This window comes from Trichosurus vulpecula, chromosome 9, assembly GCF_011100635.1.
Source record: "Trichosurus vulpecula isolate mTriVul1 chromosome 9, mTriVul1.pri, whole genome shotgun sequence".
Taxonomy (NCBI): Eukaryota; Metazoa; Chordata; class Mammalia; order Diprotodontia; family Phalangeridae; genus Trichosurus; species Trichosurus vulpecula.
Window position 1 is genome coordinate 36650193 of NC_050581.1, and position 19669 is coordinate 36669861.

Consider the following 19669-nt stretch of genomic DNA (forward strand, 5'->3'; position numbering starts at 1 on the left):
GAAAACATTTATTTAGTGGTTCTCGAGAGGAACAAATCTATCCTCAAGTAAAATGAAGTCCTCTGAGATGATATGCAAATTACTGAGAAGATCAGGTATGGCTAGTGCTCAGGACAGCTAGATGACTCATCTTTGTGAGTTCAAATCCAGCCTCAGACACTGACTAGCTTAACTCTGTTGCTTGACCCTGTTTGCCTCAGTTCCTCCTCTGTAAAATGAGTTGGAGAAGGAAATGGAAAACTACTCCAATATCTTGCTGAGAAAACACCAAATGGGGACACAGAGAGTCAGACATGACTGAACAACAAGAAGAAGTGCTCAGGGGCTGTACCACATGGCAGATTGAACACACATCAAGCCACCTGACACAAACCTAGGGCATCTTGCTGGAGGTATTGTGATTGAGATTCACATATATATGCTATCTTACTGATGCCCAGAATGGAGTCTCTCTCCTGACATGCTTACAGACATTACAAAATGCCTCCACCAACTGCATAGCTGCTAATGATGGAGAATGACTTTAATGGGTATTAGTCTGACAGTAGGAAGAAAGTCTCCCTTGGTCGTCTCAGATAAATATGCCTGTTGTCATGGCCTATCTGATCCTAGGTCTTGCTTTGTCAAGTGACAGAATTACATGCAGCCTTTTTTCAAAACACAGCCAGTTATGAAATGCATAATTGGTAACCTTAAGGGATATTATATTCTCTCACTCTCCAAATGACTTTCATTCATTCATTCCCTCATTCATTCATTTATTATCATATACTGTTTTCTCCTCACACTCTGTATATCTTTAGCCTATTAAGTATCTGTGTGTCAGGTATTGCATATAATAATAATAATAACAATACTGATATAGTGCTAGGTGCCAGGCATTGTGCCATGTACATTTTACAGTTTTTATGTTATTTGATCCTACAATCACCCTGGGAGGTAAGTGTTGTTATTATCCACACTTTATAGATGAGAAAACTAAGGCAACTTGGCCAAGGTCACACAGCTAGTCAGTATTTGTAATAGTAATTAAGGTGGGACTTTTTGCTGTTGACCTTTAGTGATTCTGGCCTTTGTCTGAATGGGGCAGATAAAGTGGGATGTTTTTGTATTTCTCAGCACTGAGACAATTGGGAGCCACTGATTTGTATCTGATGTGATATTGGGGGTGGGGAACTTCTCTACCTCCCAGCCTGGGTGAGGTCTTGGCCCTGAACAGGATATATAAGCACAGAGGTTAGCATTCTGCCTCAGAGCTCTGAGCCACAGCAGGAGTGGCCTGTGACTCTGGGCCAGCCGTTCTAATGAGCTCCCTGGCTGTACACCCAGACGTTGAAAACTTTGAATTGTATTTGGTCTGTAATTCAGGGTGCTGGCTGGCTTTTCCCCCTGAACTAGGTGGGTGCTATTTGTATGCTGGATTAAAGTAAGATTGTTAACCCCTTAATGTTGCTTTCCTTAAGTAAAGCAGATCAAAAGGACCTGTGTTGGTAGCTTTCTGGGTGCTGATTGTTGGTGGATCTTACACCCCCACAGAAGCTGCTAGCTGGATACAGTATTTGAGGTAGAATTTGAACCTGGGGTTCTTTATATATAAATAACAAAGAACCCGGATGATCTTAATGGCTTCCAAGAAGACTTGGTAGATTTATTTTTCTTTTTGGAGGGCAGAAGGTAGGGTAGTTGGGGTTAGGTGACTTGCCCAAGATCATACAGCTAGTAAGTGTGTCAAGTGCCTGAGGCCAGATTTGAACTCAGGTCCTCCTGATTCCAGGGCCGGTGCTCTACTCACTGTGCCACCTAGCTGCCCCAACTCGGCAGATTTGAAGCCTATAATTTACATTGATACAAGCTTTTCTACATGTTTGATTATTTCTGTGTTTTCTATTTCTCCTCACTTTGTTCTAACTGGAGCATCATAAAGAAGAAAATGTATTTTGTGATTGTAAGAGAGACTTTTTAGAAAATAAAATTACTTGAACTTAAAAAACAAAAACAAAAACTTGAAGATTTTATCATCTACAAGATTATCCTTCAAATCATAAAAGCTTAAAATTCCACCAAGACTGTGTATTAAAAGGGAAAGACATGAATAAAAGTAATTATGACATAAGAGAGAATAAAGTAAGTATGAAAGATATGTAAAAGTAAAGTGTTCCAAGAAGTCTGAGAAAGAAGAATACTTTTACTTGGGTTAAAATAGAAAATAATTTGATATCATAGATAGGTATGAAATCAAGCTTTGGAAAGCATCTTAGCTGTAATATTTGTGGTGGGGGTAGCAGCATGCATTTCTAAAGAGACCTGAATTCATAATGTCCTGGGCTGGTACCAGAACTATACATAGTTTTTAATTCATGGGGAAGTGAGAGTGTGAGGACAAGACCTTCTTTTGTGTGGCCCCTACAATGGAGGAGCAAGTTGGGTGATATTTAGGCCTAAGGTAGGTTTGAAAAATAGTTTGTAAATTTTAACTTTAAAGCCTTTGCCTTGTCAATTTTTGGATTTTGATAATGGAATAATTTTCAACAACAGAAAGCTGAGCAATATGGCACTAATCCCTAGAGAAAAATCTATTTTAGCCTCCCAGGGAAATTCATAGGATTCAATTTGGAAGCTTAGACACCACAAAGCCTTCAGCAGGAGTGTATTTATATTTTTCGTGATGGTGCTTCTTTTTTTTTTTTAATAAATTGTACAAGTCAGTGGAGCATATGTTACTTGCTTACAATCCTACTGGGTCAGCTACTATGATATCCTGAGAGGGTTACTTTGCTACAGAATTTCTAAAACCTTTTTGAGCTCTTTTCTTGAGCAAGCACAAGAATATTCCTTTCAAGTAGGGTAAGAGGTCAGCATTAACTGTTAAATGACAGGTTTAGCTGTGGACACACAAAAAAGGTTGAGTTGTGATGGTCAAACAATAACTTAGTGTCAGAATCAGAAAAAGAAATTGAGGCCTGTGGAATTCAAGAAAAGCATAATCTTTATTATCCAACCCTCTCAGAGGTACTCCTTAATATTACTACTAATTTGCATGTAGCAGAGATTCTGCTGGGTCCTGGCCTATCAGCTGTTTTAGCAGCTCTCAACTTCAGAAATGGTAGTTATTATAGAGGAAGCTAGGTGATTCAGTGAACTGGCCCTGAAGTCAGGAGGACCTGAATTTAAATCCAGTCTCAGACACTTACTAGCTGTGTGACCCTGGGCAAGTCACTTAACCCCATTGCCTACAAAACAAAACAAAAAACAACTCCCCACTCACCGCAAAATGGTAGTTATGGAGATTTTGGAAGAAGGGAGGTCTGGATCTTAGATCTCTGAGAACAACAGAGGAAGATTTAGGGCTAGTGACTAGGGATCTAGTCATTCAGAAAATTATCCCTAGTCACGTGACTTTTTTGGATACAGCTTTCATGCAACATCAAAAGACCTTCTATAAGTTGAACATAAAATATATTAGACAGCCTCTTTCACCATTCTGCTGATGCACAATATACCAGCCCAGGCATCAACAGATCCAGGTACAGCCTTGGCCCTCTTCAGGAACTTGCCACATAAATCTGGGTGCATCTTGGAATCATGTAGTTGAAAAAGATTTTAGGACTTCATTTAACCCTTCAATTCCCAAACCTCGATTTTTGCATGCATATAACCCTCCACTGATGTCCTAGATCTGTACCATGTTATGGAATTGAGGTAATCTTGGATTCCCGAGGCCGAGAGCAAAGTCTGATAGCCAAGCTCTACCAAGTTCGAAAGTCTTCATTATGGTCTCCCTAATGTACTTTATATGTGCGATTGGCTTAACTAAATTTGACTCATCATCACAGGGTTGACTAGTAGTGATGGACTTTTTTTTTCCCTAGCCAGGAAACTTATGAAGATGATCTATCAGGGGCTGTGATGTTCAGTAGAGGTGCAGATGAAATTGTGAACCCCCTAGTGAAATATTGGTTCTTTGAAATATTGGAAGAGATATGAAAGAACATTAACCCTACAGGAAAATTCAATATCCACAAGTAATACTGAGACTACCAGAATAAAATATCCTAAAAATAGTGTTTTCTTGTTATGAGAAAGAAAATTTGCAACTGAACCCCAAAAAGCAACTAAAGCATCTTAAGGCAAAAAGGAAATGATTTCTCTTAGGACTTGATTTTAGAGCCAGGAGGATTCTGGGAGATAATCTAGTCAAATCTCATCATTTTATGGATGGGGGAACTGAAACCCAGAGAGACTGAGACAGGGATAACATAAATTTCTATTGTCACGTTCCACTGTCTAGGGTTTTATTTAAAAGATTCAGAAATTCATACTATTTTTATATGCAAAAAATCTTCTTATCAAAAGAAAAAAAACTTCTTTGGGGGCCCAAATCAAGTATTTAGAATATATACACAGCTTAGTAGCTGGAAAAAATATTTTTATTAGGATGCAAAGATTTAATACCTGAACATTTTTGTCATGTGATTTGACTTGGGAAAATAAGTTATTTCGCCAAGGTCACATGGGTAGTTAAGTGTTAGATTAAATCTCAAGTCCTCTATCTTTAACCTGAGCTTCTTTCCACTCTCCTACAGAAGTGAGTAGCAGAGTCACTTTTGACCAAATCTTGTATGATTTCCACTACATTTCAGCTGGTCTAATTTTAAACAAGGCCAAGTTATCTTTGGCCAAGTTGTTTGACTGACCAGCTTTTATATGTCATTGTGACTATCTAAAGAATCATTATATTCATGGGTATGGTTAATTTCTGTGGAATCTACACTTCTGAGTCATGTAATGAGAGCAATGGTTGACTAATGTGCACTCCACAGATATCCACAAAAATGTGGAAATAGCACTGGTTTTGGAGTCATAGGAACTGAATTCAAACATCGACCTCGACACTTACTACCTATGTGATCTTAAACAAGTTACTAAGCCTCCTTGGTCCTCGGTTTTCTCACCTGTAAGATGGAGGGATTGAATTAAATGAGTTATAAGTCTAAATCTATGATGCTATGATTCACGAAGGTCTTAGAAAAGGATTCCAGTATACTGGGTGGCCACCCTATGGAACATTTACTGGAGAATACAAACAAAAGTTACATGTGACAAAAATGTGTGGATGGGTTGCAATCTACACTATCCAAATGGGTACAGTCACAGATCCACAAAAGGGTAGCATGTGATTTACCCAGCTTTTCCTTTGGGAAGGATCTTCTGAATATTATGAATAAGACAAAAGAAGATATTGGTTGGATCCATCAAAATAGCCATTTAATCATTTAGCCAACTAATCGATCAACTGAAATGGCATGTTAAGAGACATGATTTGATGATGAAAAAGATGCTGTTTGTATAAACCAAAAGTCAACCAATTTATTAATATCTCTATTTTCATTTTAATAAATTATTTGGAAGACGAGTAAGCTTTGACAGGCTTGCCAATGTCTCCAATTTAATGATTACTTCTGGATTAACTAACAAAAGCTTTTTATAATTGATGCTCTCCACCCCCAAGTAAGATAGAAAGAAAATGCCATATTCTTTTGCAATTTTTATAACTTTGTTAGTTAGAGATGGATGTCATGATGGATAAGGTGTCTTTTATAAATACAGCTCATTGGGATAGAAACTAAGAAGGAAAAAGGATAAGTTGTCACAAAAAGAAATAAAGGTTGGTTGATTGATTCTGATGTGTGAACCATAACTTCACACCAAACCATTCTACTTCCCAGACCATTTTACTTCCTTCTGATATAATAAAAATTCTTATCATTTAGCCTGCTTTTGGCAGTGCCAAGAGCCTAACACATACTGTGGATTAGGCTACACAGGTCACGAAGTAGAATGAGCAAAGGCTTTTAGCAGGGTTGTTACACATGTATATTTTGTTTCCCCTGACAGAATGTAAGCTCCTTGAGGGCAGAGATGGTTTCTTTTTTTTCTTTTGTATCTCCAAAACCTGCCACAGTGTACAAATACATACTAGGTGCTTAATAAAAGCCTGTTGAGTGTTATGAAGATCAAATGAGATAATGTATATGAAATTCTTTGCTTAAAGCATGTGTATATTGAATATATATTTATATTTAAGTCAGATTATATATTATATAACACCATACATTATATGACATATAATTTAATTTGTTATATTTAATACAATTATAATATAATTATAAGAATATAATTATTATAACAATGATGAAGCCCCTATTATTACTACTACTACTATTAGCATGAAGATTATTACAAATAACTTAGAATAATATGCTTACCTTGGTAGAAACACACTCTCCACTACATAAAAATCTTGCATAAGGACATCTCTGTCTGGCTTGGAAGTGAGGTTACCCACTGTGTATCCTATTCCCAGCTGAATAGCACCCTTAATGGCAGATGATGCAGTCTGTAAGGAAAACAATAGTTTTGGCATTAGTTCCAATAGCCAAGGTCCTTTTCAGGATTACATGCCAAAGATGGGCTTATACTCAGCTTTGTTGCCCTGTTTCTAGACAACAACAACAAAAGCCAAGGTTTGAGAAAATCTTGAGTTATTTTTTTGGTAGAGAATCATCTCAACAAATTAAAGATCAAATTCTTAAATCTTTTCATGAATTTACTCTTTCTGACACAAATTGCTAAAAGAAACATTGTCTGGACGTGTGATGAGAAACAAAGAGTCGAAGTGGATAGTTGGTGATACTTGGAGTCAGGAATCCCTGGGTCCAAGTCCTTGAAGTATATGTAAAAAGATATACAATACTAATATAAACTCAATAAATACAAATGTATACAAAGTAGTTGAGAATAGCAGTTGGGAGAGAGTGCTCCTGGTTGTGGGATGATAAGTTACAATTGAGTTGCTTATCTGAATGGGTGAAAGAACATTCCACCTGGAATTCCTCATATCAGTGAAATCACAGATCCTAGCAAAATCCCAAAATGGGTTATAGGCTAATACATGGGGAATTTCTCCTTTTAAAAGCAAGATCATAACTTCAGAAGGTAGGATAAAAGTTTCATCATGTAAAGCTTCTATCCAAATATAACTAGAACAGATATTTTAAAAATCAGATTTATTACAACATGCTTAAGGAACAAAAGCAATTTATTTACCATAAAAATATAAGACACAAAATCTTGATTTTCTCTCTGGAGTACAAAAGTAGTTTAATTCTGGAACTCTTTGGTATTATCTCTGTATGGTACAATAGCTGATTTCTCTTTTTACAGATCTACATTAAACTGAGATCAAAACGGCCAATAAAATCTCTTGAAGATCGGTGCATTTTACACAAAAAACAAATTTGCAGTTCTGGGACAAGAAAAATTCTAGGAATTTACTCCTCTAATATTGTCTACAATCAAGTAAACATTCTCTGTTAATCTAGAGAAAATCATCTGTACCTATTTTTTTCCTAGCACATGAAAAAGCACAGAGAAAGGAATAATTTCAAACATAAGCATTAAGGGCAAGGAAGATGGTTTTATATTTCTTTGTAGCTCCACAGTACCCAACACCATTCTCTACAGAAAATGGAGGTTATACTCACTGAACAAAAGAATGAACAAATTAATCACACAATGGTTAAAAATGTCAACTTGATGAGGGCACAGTCTCTGGGAACCCCCTTGAACCTGGAGTACAGTCTCTGGGAGCCCCCTTGTACTCTCCTTGAATCTTCCCACTTGATCTGGTCTTGGCCTGAGGCTATAACCTTACATTATCTTTAGGCCCAAATCTCTACCTAGCCTTGTCCTTCATTGTCCAGCTACTTCCCACCCTTAATCCTGATCAAAAGATCTATACCCTAGCGCAGTTAGCCTTCTGTTGTCTTTCATCTCCAGGTAGCCTTCAGCTATTTCCCACCCTGGAGTCTGACCTCATCCAGGTCCCATCAAGCTCCTCCTCAAGCTCCTCCTCAAGCCCCTCCCTAAACCTCTCCTCTAGTCTCCCCAGACTACCCCTCAATCCCTCCCACATATATATATAAGTCTCATCTTGCCTCCATGGAGGCACTCAGATCCAATCTAGCTCAGCTCGGATTGATCTGGCCCGCTTGTCACAAAGGGTGGGATTTCTTAAGATGACCCATTATGGCAAACCCTTAATAAACTTTGTCTTTTCCCTTGGCTGAGAAGGCTTGGGTTGAATTCATTGAGCAGGACTCAGTGAGTCGGTACTCTGGGATGTCGAGCACCTCTCAGCCCCAAACCTCTTCAAACTCACAGATTATAGCATTTTAAACACATTTAGCAAGTTATGCTATTATACATTTTACAGGTGAGGAGACTGAATTTCAGAAAAAGTAAGTAACTTGTCCAGGGTCACGTAGACAGGATCAGAGTTAGGGTTTGAATTCAGGTTGTATGGGATGAAAGACCCTCACCAATTAAAGGTTAAGGAGCCATCTCAGGATGGGAACAGAAATAAATTTTATTCAATTCTCCAGAATTGGGCATCCCCACTAGAATGAATCCAGCAAGGGAGGTGCTTTACAAGGGGGCTAGGCACCCATAATTATACCTAACACAAGAGAATTCCTGCCCACCTCTAACCCTTGTCACCATTGGCTGGGAGGTGGGCTTCCAATCTGAGCACAAAAGCTAGACAAAGAACCGGGAAATCAAGGCACAGAAACTCCAATTCCCACTCCCTTAGTTAATGATTACAGGTGAGGTGACATCTATAAATCTGAGAAAGGAGAATAGAATAAGGGGAGGGAGAACCCTCTCCATTCTTTACAGTAGAGAAAAACAGGTCATTATGAGCCTGTTCTTACTGAGCAAATCTTTAAACCAGAACCAGAAGAAAGAACAAAAAGTTTCAGGGTAAACTTTCCCAGAGGCTGAGCCATCAGACTCTCATGGCCTCAGAATTTTTTTTTCCACTTTCCTATTTCTTGATTTTTAAACACTCCTGTATATAGATATGAATAGATATGAATATTATACACATCCTCCCCTGTGAAGTCTTCACATTTCATTTATTTACCTCACACAAGGTCACCTGACTCCAAATGCAATGCTTTTTTGACAATGCTATGTTATCTTTGCAAGGCTGATTATTTACTGGAAATTCAGCTGCAGCAACAGCACAGTGCCTGGCACACAGTAGGCATTTAATAAACATTCATTGATCCACCACCACCACCACCACTATCACCATTGTCATCATCATCATCACCATCATCACCATCACCATCATCATCATCATCATCATCATCACCATCATCATCACCATCATCATCACCATCACTATCATCATCATCATCACCATCATCATCACTATCATCATCACCATCACCATCATCATCGTCATCACCATCATCACCATCATCAACATCACTATCACCATCACCACCGTCATCAACATCACTATCACCATCACCACCGTCATCACCATCATCATCATCATCATCGGTTCATATTATCCATGTTGTCCTTGCTGCTACTGGAATCACACCAAGGTTACTCTTAGTGAAGCTACAGAAGATCAGCTTGCATCCAAAGACTTTCACTCAACTGCAAAAGCAGTTAATTTATCTATCTCTGTAACAGTGCAAAGAACATTAAACAGAAGAGAATAATAACAAGATAGTGAATTGTCCTAGGACTGTTTCTATCTGAATTCTATTGAACAAGAAGAAAAAAACAAGATAAAAACAATAATAGTTTTAAGGTGTACAAAACATTTTTCCTTTGATCATCAAAATACTTTGTAAGGTAGGTTCTATGAGTATTAAGATCTACATTTAATATGAGATAACTGAAGCTCAGTCAAAGAGGTTAAGTGGCTTGGCCATGATCTTGCAATGCTTGAGTATCAGAGGTGAGATCCAAACTGAGGCCTCTCCTGACCCCAAGGCCTGGGCTCTTCCCACTACACCACGTGACCTCCTAATGCAACATCTGCTCATATTCTTTCCCCCTTGATTCCTTCCAAATCCATAGGCTTTATTTTTCCTTGAGTTCTTTGTAACATTTGACCCTAGTGACCAACTTGAATCTCATTCTTCCATTGTCTTTCCAGATATTCTTTTTATGCTTCCGTTGTTCATTTCTTTCTTCCTGCCTTGTAACTATGAGTTCTTCATGGTTCAGTCATTGGCTCCTGGTTCTCCTCCTCTACATTTTTTCTCAATGAACCACACCCTGTCTGGCCTTCAACTATCACCTCTCTGCTGTGAACTCTCAAATCCATATTTTCAGTCTCAGGCTCCTGATCCATATCTTCATCTGCAAACTAGATACATGGGTGCGAGCTCACACACACACACACACACACACACACACACATCCTCTTAGAACTGAACTACTCTTTCTTCAAGTTGACCTTCTCATCCCTCTGCCACTTTCACATTTCCTTTAGTAGCATTGCTACTTTTCCAGTAATTCAGATTAGGGGCACTTTCCTATTCTCCTTGTGAGTTCAGTTAAAGCCCATCTTCTTTATGGAGACTGCCTTAATATTCCTGCCTTTATTATCCTCTCCTTTCTTCAATCCTGCATCGTACTTGCTGTCTGTACCACTCAATACTGATGCATGGCATTGTTATTTAATTACTTTCACGAGTATATGACTCCCATCAACATTTAGATTGGAAATAATAATAGTTTGCATTTGCACATTAAGTAAACCCTTATAGTGCAGGGACTCTGTTCTATTTCCTTGGTTTTCTCAACATCATCAAGCAGAATGCCAGCATTTGAGAGACTCTTTTTTTTTAAATTAAATTTTATTATATTTTTAAACAAAAGTCAGTCCTTTCTCTCTCTCTGTCTCTGTCTCTCTCTCTCTCACTCTCTCTCTCTCTCCCCTACTTCCCTTCCCCTCACTTTGAAAATGCAAGAAAAACAAAATCCATGTTACAATCTTGTCAGGAGATGTTTCACTATGAGCCCTCAGGGATTGTGGTTGGTCATCGAATTGATCAGGGGTGTGTGTGTGTGTGTGTGTACCTGCCTGTGAGTCTGTATTTTTTGGTTGCTTGTTTTAATTAGCCAAGACCTGCCTTCTCACCCTTCCACCCCAACCTCCTCTCCATGTTGGGAACACACACACAAAAAAAACCAAAACCCATTTCATACATGCATAGTCAATCAAAACAAATTTCCATATTGGCTATATCCTAAAAATATTTGTCTCTTTGATGGGGTTTAGACTGTGGAAACACTCCCCTCCCCCATCTTCCTACTTGATCTGGTTTTTCATGCCCAAATAGCCTAGCCTAGCCTTCCACTGTCTGGCTATCTCTGAATTGCCTTCTAGCTGTTTCCCACCCTTGATCCTGATCAAAATATCTATACCCTAGCTCTGTTAACCTAGCTCTCTTATTGTCTGTCATCTCCAGGTAGCCTTCAGCTATTTCCCACCCTGGTATCTGACCTCACCCCAGTCACCTCTAAACCCCTCCTCTAGTCATCCCAGACTACTCAAGACCACCCCTCAATCCCTCCCACAATCTTCGCGTATATAAGTCTCATCTTGCCTCTATGATTGAATCTGGCCCGCTTGTGAAAAGAAGCGTCACAAATGGTGAGGTTTCTTAAGACAACCCAATATGGCAAAATCTTAAATGAACTTTGTCTTTTTCCTTGACTGAGTAGGCTTGGGTTGAATTCATTCGGCAGGACCCGGCATGTCAGTATTTTGGGGTCTCGAGCACCCCTCAACCCCAAACCTCATCATCATTGGTGCATTCTGAGGTCTTCCCCTTTCTGTCAGGGAGGTGAGTAGCATTTATCACCCTTAGTGCTCTGAAATCCTGGTTGGTCATTACACTAATAAAAATTCAGTCCAGCTGTATTCCATCACATCATTTAATTTGTTTGCTTCATTGCAGAAATGATATTATGCATCTTAATGTCAAATTTCTCCTAAGGTTTGAACATGCCTTGGTATTCTTCATTTTCTAAATGTCCTTTTGTTTAGGGGCCTAGGTAAGGAAGATCACAGAATATCTAGCTTCAGACCTAATCTTCAGCTGTTCCTTTGATTTTACCCTCTTCTGTTTGTTATTTATTTTTTACTTTCCACTCTCATTGACTCCATTACTGTAATGTCACTGATAGGCCCCAGTGACTTTTTGTACCGATAACTCTAATTTCTGAGGATTGAAATTTATGTTCTTTCTTTTAACCTCATGTAAAAACTCAGGAGGGATATTCTACTCAGTTACCTATCACCAGGAGTCGAAGAACTTCTAGAACTGGATGAAAATTCGGAGACAATCTACTTCAACCCACCCCCACTGCCATTCTACTGAAGAAGTATTCGAGACCAAAGGATGAAAAATGACTTGTGTGTGGTCTAAGGTGGGATTTGAATGCAGAGGGTTTACTATTTCTGTTGTACACTGATGCCTCATCAGGCTTTTTTGTATTCATATCCCCATCTCACTACCATTTGTATCCTGAAACTAACTGGTGGTTAATTTAGTTAGTAGGGTCATAATTAGTTAAGACTTTTTTAATGGTAACCACTTGCCTAAAGTAGGAATACAGAATGAGATGTGGGTCCTTACAGCTAAGTACAAAGGGGTTAGAGCAGAATGGACTTGGAATCAGGGAGAACTGAGTTTTACTATCTACAGGAATATTTTCCTTATCCCTCCAGCCATTGGTGCTCTCTCACCATAACCCCCTTCTAACCATGTAATGTCCTTGATGTTTTGCATTCTTCTATGGATCCCCAGTCTCTGGCACAGCATCTAGCATGTAATAGGTACTTTATAAAAGTTAGAGCTGGAAGGATCCTTACAGATCATCTTGTTTAATCTTCATATTTTTTTTTACAGACTTTACCTCAGCCCAGAGAGATTCGCATTTGCTTCTAATTATATGTAGTGAATGAAAACAGACAGTGGTTTAAAAACTCATTGAGACATAGAAGTATAGTATATTGGGTAACTTTTTTTTTTAAATGGCAACCAGAACATTTAGGTTTTATGGTAGCAAAAAGGCCTTAGGTTTAAAAATATATATAATTTATAATGTGGAGATAAGTACATCCATATATTCATGCACATCTGTTCCCTACCCCTCCAAAAAAGAGTCTCTTCTTTTGTGCAAGTTTCTCTTTTACTGAGACAGGCTGTTTTCTCCCTCAATAGTCAATACCAAAGGCTTAATATACAAACTATTTCCACATGGAATATTTAGCATAGCATTCAAAGTTTTGCTGAACTGTGATGTTTTCTAACACAATAGTCTTTGAACAAGATGTGTCCTTAAACTGTGAAAACACTTTGAAATATTACACTGCGCATCTTTGATTAGTACATTAGTGAGTAATGACAATGACAATGAAGCTACTGTGTGAAAGGATGTTGGGTGTTTTTCTAGAACCATCAGTTCTTTGAAAGCAGTGTTACTTCATCCTGGATGGGCACCAACAAATCATTTAATTTGTAGAGACAGTTCAGGATGCTACACACACTGGGATCATCCATTTTCTTTCATTAGCAGTTATCTGTGGCTTTACAATCTCATCCATGTATGTGAACATTTTCCCCCTCAATCTATAGAAGGGACCCTTGGCTTTGTGAATGTATTACAGGATTGGAATTTTGGATCCCAGAGAAATAAATTATGTATCTTTAATGTAGGACTCTATATTATCAGGGCTTAGAACAGGACATTTGTTGCTTGGATACAAGAAATGCTTCTATTGTGGCCCTGATATTTATTTATGTTAATTTATTTAATATTTTTAGTTTTCAGCATTGATTTTCACAAGAGTTTGAATTACGAATTTTCTCCCCATCCCTACCCTCCCCCCCTACTCCAAGATGGCGTATATTCTGGTTGCTCCATTCCCCAGTCAGCCCTCCTTTCTGTCACCCCACTCCCCCCCCGTCCCTTTTTCCCTTACTTTCTTGTAGGGCAAGATAGATTTCTATGCTCCATTGCCTGTATATTTTATTTCCTAATTGCATACAAAAACTTTTTTTTTTGAAGATCTGCTTTTAAAACTTTGAGTTTCAAATTCTCTCCCCTCTTCCCTCCCCACCCACTCTCCCTAAGAAGGCAAGCAATTCAACATAGGCCACATGTGTATCATTACGTAAAACCCTTCCACAATACTCATGTTGTGAAAGACTAAATATATTTTGCTCCTTCCTATCTTGTCCCCCTTTCAGTTTTCTCCCTTGACCCTGTCCCTTTTCAAAAGTGTTTGCTTTTGATTACCTCCTCCCCCTATCTGCCCTCCCTTCTATCGTCCCCCCTTTTTATCTCCTTCCTCCTTCTTTCCTGTGGGGTAAGATACCCAATTGAGTGTGTATGCTATGCCCTCCTCAGGTCAATTCCAATGAGAGCAAGATTCACTCATTCCCCCTCACCTGCCCTCTCTTCCCTTCCCACAGAATTGCTTTTTCTTGCCACTTTTAGGTGAGATAATTTACCCCATTCTATCTCTCCCTTTCTTCCTCTCTCAAGCCTTAATGTGATTTTATTTTTTTAGATACCATCCCTTCATATTCAACTCACCCTGTGCCCTCTGTCTATATATATATATATGTGTGTGTGTGTATATATATATATACACACACACACACACGTATGTATGTATGTATGTATGTATGTATGTATGTATGTATATTCCCTTCAGCTACCCTAATACTGAGGTCTTATGAATTATACACATCATCTTTCCATGTAGGGATGTAAACAAAACAGTTCAACTTTAGTAAATCCCTTATGATGTCTCTTTCTTGTTTACCTTTTCATGCTTCTCTTGATTCTTGTGTTTAAAATCAAATTTTCTATTCAGCTCTGGTCTTTTCACTAAGAAAGCTTGAAAGTCCTCTATTTTATTGAAAATCCATATTTTGCCTTGGAGCATGATACTCAGTTTTGCTGGGTAGGTGATTCTTGGTTTTAATCCTAGCTCCATTGACCTCTGGAATATCATATTCCAAGCCCTTCGATCCTCTAATGTAGAAGCTGCTAGATCTTGTGTTATCCTGATTGTGTTTCCACACGCTCAAATTGTTTCTTTCTGGCTGCCTGCGGTATTTTCTCCTTGATCTGGGAGCTCTGGGATTTGGCCAAAATATTCCTAGGAGTTTTCTTTTTGGGATCTTTTTCAGGAGGTGATCAGTGGATTCTTTCAATTTCTATATTACCCTCTGGCTCTAGAACATCAGGGCAGTTATCCTTGATAATTTCTTGAAAGATGATATCTAGGCTCTTTTTTTGATCATGGTTTTCAGGTAGTCCAATAATTTTTAAATGATCTCTCCTGGATCTATTTTCCAGATCAGTGGTTTTTCTAATGAGATATTTGACATTGTCTTCCAGTTTTTCATTCCTTTGGTTCTGTTTTATAGTATCTTGATTTCTCATCAAGTCACTAGCTTCCATTTGCTCCAATCTAATTTTTAAGGTAGTATTTTCTTCAGTGGTCTTTTGGACCTCCTTTTTCATTTGGCTAATTCTGCCTTTCAAGGCATTCTTCTCCTCATTGGCTTTTTGGAGCTCTTTTGCCATTTGAGTTAGTCTATTTTTTAAGGTGATATTTTCTTCAATATTTTTTTGGGTGTCCTTTAGCAAGTCGTTGACTTGTTTTTCATGATTTTCTTGAATCACTCTCATTTCTCTTCTCAATTTTTCCTCTACTTCTCTAACTTGCTTTTCCAAATCCTTTTTGCATTCTTCCATGGCCTGAGACCAGTTCATGTTTTTCTTGGAAGCTTTTGTTGTAGGCTCTTTGACTTTGTTGTCTTCTTTTAGCTGTATGTTTTGATCTTCTTTGTCACCAAAGAAAGATTCCAAAGTCTGAGTCTGAATATGAGTCTGTTTTCGCTTCCAGGCCATGTTCCCAGCCAACTACTTGACCCTTGAGTTTTTTGTCAGGGTATGACTGCTTGTACAGTATAGAGTACTTTGTCCCAAGCTTGAGGGGCTGCACTGCTGTTTTCAGAGCTATTTCTACACAGCAAGCTCTGCCACATCAACGGTCCTCCTCCCCCAAGAACTGCCAAGCCAGACCACAACTCAGATCTAAGCAGGTTATGTACGTCTGTTCTGATCCGCCACTTAATTCTTCCCACCAGGTGGGCCTGGGGCCTGAAGCAACTGCAGCTGTAGTTCTGCAGCTGCACCACCTCCGCTGTCTCCAGGGTGGTGGTCGAACTGTGAGCTCCTTTCACTGTGTCCCTGAAGTTTTTTCCCACTAACCTTCTCTGTTGTCTTTGGTGTTTTTAAGTTGAGATGTCTGGTAACTGCCACGGCTCACTGATTCAGCGTGCTAGGGCCTGTTTCACCTGGCTCCGGCTCTGGTTGGTCCTGGTGCAGCCCATACTCTGTGCGATAGACCTTACCCAGTGACCATCCAGGCTGTCCTGGGCTAGAGCCCTGCTTCCCTCTGCTATTTTGTGGGTTATACAGTTCTAGAATTTGTTCAGAGCCAGGGTCTTGGGGGAGAGCTTTAGTGAAGTCCCTGCTTTCCAGCTGCCATCTTGGCTCCACCCTGGCCCTGATATTTAGAGGAGAATTTCATCAACAGATTACACATGCAACCTTTGTTAGTAAGGCTTTCTGGTATAGTGGAGAGAGAGTTGGCATCAGCGTCAAGAAGAGAGAGGCTCAAATCCCAGTATCTTACTGACATATATTAGCTGTAGGATTTGGGGGCAAATCACTCAATTTCTCAATGACTCCAGGCAAATGTCCAAGGCTAAGTTGCAGTCAGTCCACATTTTCATTGGTAGAAGTTTATTTATTAGTGATTTCCTACACCAGTAAAACAATAGGTCCAATTGAGAAAAAAACATAACCCTCTACAAATGCTTTCATATTTTTTGTGTAAATAATAACAATAATAATAACTAAAGTAATACATTATAAGCTCATCAACTTTGTGTTTTCCCTATTCTGATGGGTCTACCTTTTTTCACAATCTTTAGGATAGAATGCTAAGATTTCACTGAATTTTTAAAAAGTTCTCTGTTTCCTAAATTCTCTGGCTAATAATAAAAAAAGGACAACGCTGAAATGGAATGTGCTTCACCTTCAGTTTTCAAAGCACTTTTGTACAAACTACCATATCCAAGAACCCTTGTGGTATTTACCTTCCTCATTATTACTATTACTTTAAATCTGGACCCATGATTTCATTGGCTTAAGGAACCAGTAGAGAAGATAAAGGCCTGGTTCTGATCAAGAGAAGAGCAAAATATACTTATCACTATCACACACTGCTTTTTTTTTTTTTTGCCTGAAGAGAACCCTGCTGGATCTGTTTTGTCTGCCAGAGATATAATTTTCTAACAAGCCGTCTGAATAAGAGGACGATGATAATAAGAAAGCTTTGAAATCTTTAGCAAACTTGGCATTAAGCTAGAATACAAATCTGGTTATAAGATTTTAATGACATCACACTGGTTACAGAAAAAGGCTTTCTAAAGCAGGCTGTCTGTGAAATTGGATCACTAAACAAGTTGTCTAACACTATAGGCTTTAAAAGGAACCATTTTTTTTTTCATTTTAACTGCATTCCCCACCTCCATCCAGGTGATATAATCAACTAGTTTCAGAAGTATAGCTAAGAAAAAAAGAAAAAAAAAGATTAGTTCAATAATCAGCAGAAGATGAAATAAATTATTGTGTTATGATTGAGGCAATGGCAAAACCATTAAATATTAGGAATAAATGCTGGGAAAGAAGATGTTCCTTCTGGCCACGAATAAGCAACTAACATGATTGCAGGAGAGGTTGTGGCCTCAAGAAATAAAGAAAAATCAAGATAAAAAGACAAATAAAAATTAGTTCAAGAACTGATATTGCCCCAGCTAGCACTTTTTCCAATGGATGTTCCCCAGGAGATAAACTAGTTTCTATCTATTCCTTTGGAGTTCAACATTCAGCTTCTGTCAAAGTTATTATTTAGAAGAAAATATAACTGCCTTGAAGGTAAGGATGGTTTTGTTATTGTCTTTGTATCCATAGTACCTTGCTAACTTCTTTGTTTTGTGCTGAACCTGTGATTCCATTGGTAGGAGAACTCCTGAAGAGGGAACTCCATCTACCAATAAAGATCTCCCAACTTGTCTTCAATGTATATCCTTAGAGAGCTGCCCAGGGGTATTGAGAAGTGAAGTGATGACCTGCTCAAAGTCACAGAGGCAGGCAGGATTGGAATACAGGTCTTCCTGATCCTGGGAAGCTAGTTCTTTATCCTCAGCATCAGCGGTGTCAAACTCAAGTAGAAACATGAGCCACTAATCCATACATAAGGATTCCTGCTGGCTGAATGTTGACTAAGTTTTAAGATACAATATTACCCAGGTTTTATTGTATTTTAATATATTCTGTTAAATATTTCCCAATTACATTTCATTCTGGTTTGGGCAGCATTCGGGACTGTTGGGGGCTGTGTGTTTGAGACTGCACATGGTTGGGATTTAATAAATGTTTGCTGAATGGAATTCTAAGCTCCCTGCCTATTGAGTCCTGTAACTTTTTTTCCTTTTTACACATTTTTTCACACGGTCAATCTGAATTTGTGGTCCAAAAGAGTTCAGGAGATTATGGATTAAGATTTAATTAAAGTAACACCATGAGAAAATCATGCTATGTAGTCCCAAGATAACATGATGATTTGTTTATATTTATACATTTGTTTTTAAAAAATAAGCTTTTATTGCTCTTTTTTTTAAACCTCACTACATTTTCTTCTAGTATCCCTCTCCTTCCCCACTATGAGAACAAATATTAAAAAAGAAAAGAAAAAGAGGGGGAAAATCAGCATAACTGGTTGCATCAGAAAAGTTTGAAAGTATATACAATGAATTTTAAGAATTATCTTAATTTTGTCTAGGATTAGCAATAGCTTCTTGCATTTATTTATTTTTTATTTGGAAAATGGATGCTAAAACCACTCTCATTTATTTGAAGGTGCCTTGCTCTGTTAAGCCTCCCAGCTTCCATCCTTCTAAGCTTAAACTCCCTTACATCCAGATCTATTTAATATTTCTGGGCATAGCACAAGGTTTTACTCAGTTAGCAACAGTTATTGAATACTCAGTATATACTGAACACTTATGTTAATTGTTTTGATCAAATCCATCTTACATACCATCGTTAAGTTAATCTTCCTAAAACATTGCCTTGACCATGCCACGCTCTTGCTTAATCATTTTTTAATCATTCCCCGTTGCTTTATATGGGGATAAGGTTCACATTCCTTAGCCTGGCATGCAAGGACCATAACAGCCTGGTTCAAACCTACCTTTCCAGTTATATCTCACTCTATGACCCTACACATATCCTCTGCTCTAGTCAATATAGTATACTCACTGTTCCCTGGAAACACTTTTACCTTCCATCCTTTATATCCACCATTCCTCCTACCTGGAATGCCCTCAAGGCCACCTATCATAATTACATCCATCCTTAAAGGCCAAGCTTAAACAATATGTCAACCATGAAATCTATGGTCTACCCAACCTGAAGTGATCCCTTCCTTGCTTGGTGTTGAATACAAATGACTTTTAAAAAATGATTTTAAAAAACAAATTACACCATTATTCAGTCCCCAAGAAGGGAATGGGAAAAGAGACAGGTTTCATTTTCTCCAAAATGGCCTCCAAGTAGTTATGAGGACATGGCATCTAAAGCATATGTTCTACTTGGGCTCTAAAGGAAACTCCCATTGAAGAATCTCAAGGAT

General features: G+C 38.4%; 1 protein-coding gene across 1 annotated transcript in view; it reads right to left on the reverse strand.

The window, feature by feature from the left end:
* The window catches only part of PIP5K1B (phosphatidylinositol-4-phosphate 5-kinase type 1 beta), a 344454-nt gene that overhangs the window by 150366 nt on the left and 174419 nt on the right, over nucleotides 1-19669 (reverse strand). The window contains exon 4 of the mRNA XM_036739202.1: nucleotides 6267-6397. Within this exon, the coding sequence (XP_036595097.1) occupies nucleotides 6267-6397 (131 nt within the window). The remainder of the gene's footprint in view (nucleotides 1-6266; nucleotides 6398-19669) is intronic.